Raw genomic sequence first — 9842 nt, 5'->3', positions numbered from 1 at the left:
AATAAGGTGCAATGTGGTATCTATCAATGTCGTCTTAGAACTGGTCATCTTCATCATTTGTCTTCAGTTACTTTATCCTGGACAGGGTTGTGGTTAATGTAGAGCAACACTGGGTGTAAAGTAGGAATACACCATGGATGGGATGCCAGTCCATGGCAAAGAGACACTCCACTGACCAGCATGTTGTAGGAGGGGGAAGAAAACTGGAATATCTATAGGAGATGCAGACCTGACATAGAGGCAACAATACCTGGCCCCAGGGGCACCCAGGACAGGATTAAGTATCAGCGATATCCACAAATCAGGGATATCAGTTTGGTCTCTGAAAGCAAAAGGCAAAGGTTAAAAGCATATTGAGAACAGTATTCAAGTCTCTCACCCAGAGAACCAAAGGTGTGTTTGTGTGTTGGTAACTCTCCATACTTAGCCAGCTTTGTAAATTGTACAGAGGATTCCACGACATTCAACTAGGTCAGAATTTGGACATGTATTGAATCCAGCTTTGGGTGCATGGATTCCGTTTTCTAACACCATACACCGTCAAACATATACCGAATGAATCTCAATTGCCATATCCGGGACTAGACAGTGGTCATGACTTTTAGCGAGCCTGAGCGGAAACGCAGGATCTTCCTCTTTAGTGCATGCGAGGCTTTGATCCTGACCATGGCAGTAGGTGCATTCTGGGAAAAAGAAGGCACATATGGGGGCACTTGTTGAGGCCAGACAAGGCCCCCACTTTCATCTGAGTCACTTGACCTTGAGCTGGACCCTGGAGAGCACGTCTCACTCAGACTGGAGTCAGATCCATCTTCTTGAGTTCCTCTAGCATTCGTCTCATTACCAATGTTATGGTCCTGCTCAGGGTACTTAGTAGATGAATGTGGGCTGATGGGAAATGGTAGGTCGGAGTCTCTCAACAGTCGTTCCTCCACTCTGAGCAGCGTCGCCTTTTCTTCTTGACTGAGGTCTGCCGTGGAGCTCCAGAGTCTCTGACTGGACATATAATCTTCATTGAAGCAGTGCATATCCATATCCCATCCCAGTGTGTAGTAGCCATGCTCTGGTTTGGTGGTAAAACCTTGAGATCGGGAGTTGCCTTCTGAACAAGACTGGTTGGTTGTCTTTACATGCCTCTGCCCAATTGATGACCATCTTTCCTCCTGATACAGTCTGGCTAAGGGCAGTTGATGTGCCAGTTCCAGAGATGTAGGTTCCCAGTCTTGTTTGGGAGATTCAGAGGATAAAGGTGGAGAAACACAGGGACGATGAAGGCAATGTGAATCTATATCAGCAATGATACTGCATGACTCTATGGAGGAGCCTGGATCTTTACAAGCCTGTGAGAATCGCTCAGTGTCATTTCCCAGATAGTACCTATCTTGCGATGCCTTTTCATCGTTGAAGATTTCCCATTTCTGCCACTCTGAATTTTCAGGCTGTTCGTAGTAGTTCGGGGGATATGCATGTAGTTCTTGCCAGCAATCAGGAGTAGAACTGAGGACTTCTGTAGAGGTGGGAGTTTGGTTGAGATAATAGCGTTGTAGAAGACCCAAAATATAGGTCTCCACACGCATGGCTTGCTGAATGTCCTCTTCTGTGGGGGCTTCATCCATCTCCGCAGTGGGACCTTGATGATCACAATGGATCCCAATAGAGCCACCATCCTCATTTAAATTCATAATGGGACCCATGTCAGTTCCATTCAAGTCCTCTCCTTTTGGAGTTTGGCCTTTTGACCACAGGGTTTCATTGTCATCATCCTCCGCATCCTCAATTCCTTCTGCAATGCCCTCTAAAGGGGGGTAGGGGGCAGAGAACGAACGAGGCAGAAAAGCGCGCAAGGGCCGTGTCCTCTGACCCTCCCAGTCCAGCACGTAGGCATTTTCTAGAAACGGTGAAGCAAATTCAGTATCACTATATAGATATGACCATACCATTGATATACTGACATTTTTGATAAATTGCTACCTGCTGTAAAGTTTACATGCCTTCCAAGGTATTAGAAAAAATCTTTTAGAGGTGATATTGTTAAGAAACTAGTCTGCATTATTCCGCCCATAATTATTTCCACTTGTCAGATCGTATGAATGTTGTGATTCATCAAAACACTTTTGTTAGAGGTTTCATTTTGAAGGCATATCTACTGCAAGCCTTCTGTGATGTGATAAAAACAAACAAATGATAGCTCATGCAGCTCTACTAAACTTATCGCTATACACATTTGAATACCAACATACTGCATAATGCATGTTGTTATAAATCTGATGTAGGAGGTGTTGATTAACAGTAGCTCTGACAATATTGCCAGCTGAAGGTAAGTCACAGGGTTATATTAATGCTTGCGCTCTAATGCATGTTTTAGTCAAATTGTGTTGTTAATTTACAAAGAAAAATGTCCAGTCATTGATATGGGGAACTTTTATGCGTGTATGCAATTATACAACATTTATGGAAGGAGTCTCCAGTGTTAGTGCTTTGTAAAAGTCAGTTTTCTGCTAAGGGAAAGTCTTCAGGACAAAGAACTTTGTGGTTTCTCAGTTTAAGACAAAATGAGAGGTTTGTGAGGACATGGCTGTTTATAGCTGCTATAACAGGAACTAATATGTTTCACAGAGGTTCCACAGCATAAATTTAACTATAAAAAGATAGCAAACATGATGTTTTTTTAATTTTTATTTATTTATTTTTTTTAATAAAGATAAATAGAAAAAACATAATAGTTGGCTGTAGTATTAGAGGAATAAAACACTTCAGGACATGCTATTATAGGAGAATAATTTACTTCACATCATCCCATAACTGATTATTTTATTTATATCTAGAGGGGCAGTGGTAGCTTAGTTCAAACCCCAGCACTGCCAAGCTGCCGCTGTTGGGCCCTTGAGCAAGGCCCTTAACCCTCTCTGCTCCAGGGGCGCTGTATCATGGCTGACCCTGCGCTCTGACCCCAACTTCCTAACATGCTGGGGTATGCAAAGAATATATCACCAATATATGTGACCAATAAAGAATCATGATCATTATCTAAATTTTCTCATTAAGAGTAATCATAATCATTGAGTTGTCACAGAAACAATAATGCATATAAAGGATGGATGAGTGAATATCTGGAGTATGGACTGACCCATTGATCTGCCTCTGTGGCTGTAGAAAGAAAGACTGGGAGAAGATCTCGAGTGTCTTAAAGGGGACTGAATCTCACTCTGCTTGTAAAGACCTGAGGACACACACAATGTCAAAAACAATTACACAATCAGTGCACAATGTCAATAAAGAGCATGAAGGTATAGTGTATAATGCAGCAGAGAAACATTTCAGAGGAAAGTAATAACTAAAGCTGTGTTCACATTAAGCAGGCTTTCCCTCGGTGTTCTTTATGTAGTCTATAATCAATTATATCAATTTTATATTGTTTTTTTTAACCATCTGATGGGTCAATCTGCACTTTGAAAAGCAAGTGAACATAAGAAAGAGTACCAGAGGAAAAAGATTTTAATATCGCAATGCCAATCGCAAAGGAGCAGTTTGGCTCTGAATAATTATGGTGTGTATCTAGTAAGTCTTGTTTTTTATTACAGTTTATTCCACAGTGCTGCTGAATTCTCTAATCTATTTGTTCAGAAGGTGCTGATTCATCTCCTGTAACGGCGGTTCAGTCAGTCATTCTGGATGTAATGAAAATCACAGATTAATGATACATTATCATATCTATAGTAACATTTCCATAACATCTCTATAGTCACAACTCTTTCACAGGGACTTACTGCATATATAGGAGAAATCTAAGCCTCGTAGTAAAGGGATGAAAAGGTTGTCTTGTAAGGAGATGTTTATTTAGCGGTAATGGAAGGCGTCTCCAGTGTCAGTGCTTTGTACCAGTCAGAGGTAACGCCGTAATTAAGTTTTCTGCAATGCGAAAATCTGCAGGATAGAGGAGTTTATGCTTTGCAGTTCCTCTGTATAATGCTGCATCTATTTTGTCTTATTAGCTTTAAGAGAATACGTAATGTAAGTAAGATTAGAGGAACTAACCTGTTTCGTGGATGCCCCACAACATTAAACTGAACTATAAACAGATAAAGCGTACAATGTGTATTTCTTTAATAAATAAAAACTGTAATCACTGACAAGACAAATACAACACACCACCCCATCACTGATCATCTTCTGTGTATTGTTCCTAATTGTGTATTGCAACTATTGTTCCTAATCAAAAACACATTTAGATATTAAAGCAACCTCTTAAACCTGTTTGCACTTATGTAGCGCAACACGGCATTAATCTTCTCAAATATTATCACAAATTCCCTTCAAAAAATGTCAAACCAAAGGATAAAAAGATATTCTTTTGAGTCACTGTCAGGATATACGATACACAATGCATGTGCGTGCCTCTGGAGGGAGTACCTGAGCTCGACACACTGTCCAGGTTGTCCTCGTTGTTGGAGTCCATCGTTAACTCACCGAGCTGCTGCTGCAGTACCACCATCACACCACCGGGGGCATCCTGGAGCTGCTTCTGCAATACACGTCATTATGAAGGTATATTAGCGTCAGGGTTTGCAATCCTGGTTCCAGTCCAAGTGCTTCTCCTACTTTACTTTTTCCTAACACCAACGTTTTAGATTAATTGTACGAGACCGCAGGCCCGGCGTCAGAAAACAAAAAGGCTCTGGGCATTTTTCATCTATTTAACATGTACACATATATACACATTCAGCACATTTAGCACACACACACACTCTCTCTCTCTCTCTCTCTCTCTCTCTCTCTCTCTCTCTCTCTCTCTCTCTTATTCTGTCTCTTATTATACACCAAATCATTACTGAATTAGTGAAAGCTGTCCAAAGGAAAAGCTGTCCAAAGGAAAATCCGTCGTGAGGATCTGTGGCAGACAAAAAAATCAAATGTTGCTATGCGACATTAAGGCAATGAATAATTTATAAACCTTCTCACTCCAAAACTGACTAATTAGTGGAGATCATTTGGCTGGATGAGAACAGGATATTCAAACAAACAGACAGAGAAGCAAACAAACAATTACAAAAAAAATTTTAAAAAATAACAAAAAACCAACAACCCAGAAATGTGGAGAAATCCATTTATTCAAGTGTATATGATGTAGCTGAAAGAATCTACTACGGACTAAAAGCACAATAAACAGAATAAAGGCTGTGAATGTGAGAATGAGAAATAATTTAAAAATCTACAGCCTTGAGAATGATATGAAAACAGATTTTCATCCCTAAACCCACTCTCTGTCTGAAACAGTCTTATATATATATATATATATATATATATATATATATATATATATATATATATATAAATCTTTGCTTTTAATCCGTATCATCATGAACACACACAATCTCTCTGTCCTGACCCAACACATACAGTAATTCTTACTCAGACAAGTTTTGTCTTACTTTTGTTGCGACATCTTCTTCAATCTGAATTTAGCAGTGACTAAAATTAAACGTGACCATGACCGTATTAATGCCGGCTTGCAACCATGGCAACGTGTTGAAAGTGATGGATGGCAGAGAAGGAAAGAGGAAGGAAGGCGAAGAGAAAGAGACCGAGGAATGAGAAGCAAGAGTGAGACCGGGTCTTTGTGTTAGTGTTAATGATTGGGATTGTGTTAATTGCTTTTTAGCCAGGCTTGCTTCTTCTCAGACTTCCATCAGTCGATGTATTCAATGAAGGCTTACGTAATTAAAGTGAACAATTTTCGACTGATACTTTGCTCCAGTGGAAGTCAAACCCAATCCTGATGATGTTGCAATCAAAAGCAAACAGCTTGCGGCTTAGAGTTGCCCCCTGTTCCCTTGGAGACCCCTTAGGACTTATCCATAATTCATCTTTATATGCTGTGTCAAGGTGCGCGCAAACACACACACACACACACACACACACACACACACACACACAGGAAGAAGCACAGCACGTACTGAGGTCACTGTGCCATGGTGTCTCAGATTCTAGTATAATAAGCAGTCCAGTCCTCTGTGCATGGAGATATCCCACCCTCTAATGCTGCCTCGTCTGGATTCATTTAGTTAGGCCTGTATCCTACTGGTGAATCAGTTATTAAGACACTGGGCTACTGATCACAAGGTTCAAATAAATACTCGGACTGCCAACATTGTAAGACATGGAGCATCTACTTATCTCTCATCTACTCAGCTGAATTAATTGTAAGTCGCTTTGGATAAAAGGATCTGGCAAATCAGCAGGTCGTGAGTTCAAATCCCAGCCCTGATGTGCTGTCACTGCTGGGCCCCTGAGCAACCCTTAACCCTCCACTGCTCAGATGTATACACCCTGCATAGGAGCTTCTGTAACCAAATTCCATGTAATGTAAAACGAATCCTATGACACACCGTAAGCTCAGCATGTGCTAAGGTGCTAAGGGTGGTAATTAAATTAACTACACAGGATTACATGACACTGCGATGTTGTAGGTACCATAATGCATTTTTCAGCTGTAATCTCCATGTGTGCCTGAGGTAAACGTTCACTCAGTAGTAGTTCACGGCATTCTTCGATTGTCTTCCACTTGGAAAGCTCTCTTTTGTTCTATATAGAACCGTTTAAGCCAAAAAGGATTTTTAGGATATTAGATTTATCCTTGTCTAAGAGTGAGGATATGGTAGTAACATTTTTTTTTTAATCACCACCACCTGAATAATACCTGGTTAGAGTTGACATCTTTCAGCTGATGGATGGGATACAGAGTGGCTGACAATCTGAATAATACTGTTTGTTATTGTTGTTGTTGTTGTTGTTGTTGTTTTTAAGGTTTAAAGAGATCAGAGTCTAAGAATAAAATCAAGATAAAAGCTTGTTAGAGAGAAAACACAGCTACACACGTCCCATCTCATTATGTGAATACATATGGATCATATGTGGAAAACAAGTGAAGGTGCATTTCATCATGTCATGCACTAAAAGTGCACTTGACGTAAACATCACGTGATCATGTGTGGAAAAAGAATTTAAACAAATCACGTAAAACAAACGTTGAAAATGTGATAAAAATAATCACATTTGGGGGAAAAAAAAATCACGTGAAAAAAACCCATGCCCCTCGTGGAAAAATGAACATTAAGCACGTGAAAAAAGTCACATATGAAAACAAAAACATGTGGATAAATTGAGATGTGAAAATAAACGAATCACATGAAAAAACAATTTTAAAATCGGCCCCACATGTGGATAAATAAACGTAAAAATAAATCGTGTGTGTATGCATGCGTGCGTGTGCGTGTGTGCGTGTGTGTGTGATGAGTTTTCCTATGGCGCGTGCCTCTGACAATTCATTTGAGTGACATGTCTCGAGCTAGGCTGGCTCAGGATCAAAGGGCCCGTGACTCCGAGGCGCGCTCGGTCCCCTGAGAGAGAGTGCAGCTTATTAGTATTCCACTCCACGCGCCTTTTGTTTGATCCACCGAAAGGGGGGCGGGGCCTCGGGCGATACAGGGGTGGGTTGTTTTTATTTGATTACTACATTGCTTGGTTTCTCTTGAAGGACCTGCCTGCATAGTGAAGTGTTTGCGAGTGACGTCAGTGTTACACGCTGGAGGATGCACGTGCTGTGCAGAAGCGCGCCTTGTTTATCTGCAGGCATTTTAATTTTATTTTTTTGCCAGATATATTGATTTTACTCTTTGGTTCTGTAAAGGTTTTTATCAATTGTGTGTGGGTTTTTTTTGTTTTTTTTCCCCTCCATTTAAGACGTTCTGCTGCTGGTCAATAATCTCTGCTGCGCGCGCGCGATTGCAGGTGTTTACAGTTTAGTGCAAATCTAAGAAAGAAAGAAAAAAAGAAAAAAAAAAAACAACCAATAAACTATGTGCAAGTTGTATTATGTATTTATTTATTTATTTTTGGTTGTGATACACTGCATGTTTAGGGACCGACTTGGACTTCTGTAAGTTGTGTTGATCACCAGAAAGGAACAATGGACCATTAAAATGGGTCCAAACTCCACCCCCATCCCAAAGACACATCAATTTCAGCTGTCAACTAGCCTCACACACTACAAAGGGGCAGGGGATGCGATGCGTTTCAACTGTGATCAAGACAGAAAAGATCAAGTTTAAACCCCGCTTAGATCCATGCAGTCAAATTTAAATGCATTTCAAAAATAAAAATAAAAATAAAGATAAAACGAGCTTCAGCACCTGTCCAAAATGCGCGTGCAGCCTTTACGCACGTGTGCAGTTTAACAACATTACGCACCATGTGATCCGAGTCATTATGATTGCTTTATGCTTTATTCCATTGGTTATTTATTTAGACACTATAGTAAGACTCTGTGCACAAATACTGGATGCAGATGTCGCTATACTGACCTGCTGCCATTTCAGAGTCTCGCGCTCCTTCTCGGTGTTTCCGGCTTCCAGGACGCTCAGCACGAGTCTCTCCTGTCTCTGTCTGGCGGTCTCCAGCTCCCACAGCCTGGACACCATGTCCTCTAGGAGCCCCTTATTGCGGCTTGTCATGTGGAGAGAAATTCCGCGGTGCATGAGGAGACGGGACTGCTTTCCTCTCTCAATAAATCGCCTTACATCTAATTAACACGAGCTCGTGTGAAACGCCTCAGAAAAAAAAAATCCCCATAAAAAAAAAAAAAATCATATTCCCCTTTACCCTCCTTTAAACCGACCTCCCAGAGCGGCTTGTTCAGTTTCATTAGCTTTCCCCCACGTGAACTCGCACTCAGCGCTTCTCTCACGCCTCTCATCCAGATGTGCACCGAAGCTGACGCTCCCTGTCGACGGATCGTCTGAATATTCATCTCCGCTCGCCTGCTATTGGATGGGAACTCCTGCTGCAATCATGAATATGTAGAGGAATCCAGCGCGACTGATTCCTATTGGCTAATCCAGCATGAAATTTGCATAAAGGACGTCCAGCTCCAGGTTTTTTCCCACCACGCGCATGAATGAACGAATCATACTATTATATAAACAGCAGTAAATATAAATAGATTAAATATTAAATGATCAATTTAATTATAATCGGATTATTCATGATCAATCAGACCGTTTGAAAAGGATATCTTTGTAGATTCATTCATAAATGAAGAAATAAAGGATTGGTTTGTATTTGAATAAGCACACATTATTAATATGTCCATTCTTTATGTAGCCTTACTGAAAAGCTTTTTATAAACTTGTTCTAATAATAAATGGATTGTTTATTTGCCTCCGCCCCCCCACTTGTTTTGTCTCCACCATCCCATTCCCACTTCATATAAGTTAACACCCTTAATGATAAAGATATTTCCTTTAAAGGTTTACACAGATATACTACAAAACAATTAAATAACCTAGAATTTTGCCATACATTTCTCTACATCTTGGCCTGCTGGAGATATACAATATAGATTACTGACGCGAGTCTCTCTTGTAGTTAATAAGACATAAAAATTTAGTTTGTCTTGTTACCAAGAAACGTTTTCCCATGTCAGAAAACGTCAAGTTACAGCATTATTTCTGTTACAAAGCATTGATACTGGAGACTCCTTCCATAAAGGCTAAATAAGCATCTCCTAAGAGACAATGTCACTATATCGACAAATATACATTTATATATATATATATATGGAACATTTACATGTGGAATGTTTTGGTGTAAGTTGTTACTATAGAAACGATAATGTATTAGGACTGCATTAATATTAACCTGTGATCTGCATTACAGCCAAACTACTGTAAGAGCTGCTTTTATGTAAAATTAATCAACACCGAGAATCAAGAATGCAGAATTGGTTGACTGTGTGCAGTTTAGGTGCTTCTCTCTGTATGTTTGTGTGTTTGTTTGTTTGTTTG

The 9842-nt window shown here is 40.2% G+C and overlaps 1 protein-coding gene across 1 annotated transcript; it reads right to left on the bottom strand.

Moving 5' to 3' along the window:
- Positions 1-294: 294 nt before the first annotated feature.
- LOC128606992 (uncharacterized) lies at positions 295-9462 on the bottom strand. Its single transcript, XM_053623584.1, has 4 exons — positions 8361-9462; positions 4411-4522; positions 3128-3220; positions 295-1888 (listed from the first exon to the last, which is right to left on the bottom strand). Exons 1-4 carry the CDS (start codon positions 8532-8534, stop codon positions 582-584), a joined length of 1686 nt encoding a protein of 561 aa, XP_053479559.1. The 5' UTR covers positions 8535-9462; the 3' UTR covers positions 295-581.
- Between the last annotated feature and the right edge of the window lie 380 nt (positions 9463-9842).

This window comes from Ictalurus furcatus, chromosome 4 (genome assembly GCF_023375685.1).
Source record: "Ictalurus furcatus strain D&B chromosome 4, Billie_1.0, whole genome shotgun sequence".
Classification (NCBI taxonomy): Eukaryota; Metazoa; Chordata; class Actinopteri; order Siluriformes; family Ictaluridae; genus Ictalurus; species Ictalurus furcatus.
Note: the sequence above shows the minus strand (reverse complement) of the source record. Positions and strands in the feature narration are given on the sequence as shown.

Bases quoted from the DNA above. Each gene is read 5' to 3' on its own strand.
- LOC128606992 (XM_053623584.1), bottom strand. From the start codon at position 8,534: ATGCACCGCGGAATTTCTCTCCACATGACAAGCCGCAATAAGGGGCTC. The intron at 3,221-4,410 runs GTACTCCCTCCA...GTGTGTCCTCAG, and splicing joins GGACAGTGTGTCGAGCTCAG to GTCTTTACAAGCAGAGTGAG. The intron at 1,889-3,127 runs GTCAGTCCATAC...CACCGTTTCTAG, and splicing joins CCACAGAGGCAGATCAATGG to AAAATGCCTACGTGCTGGAC.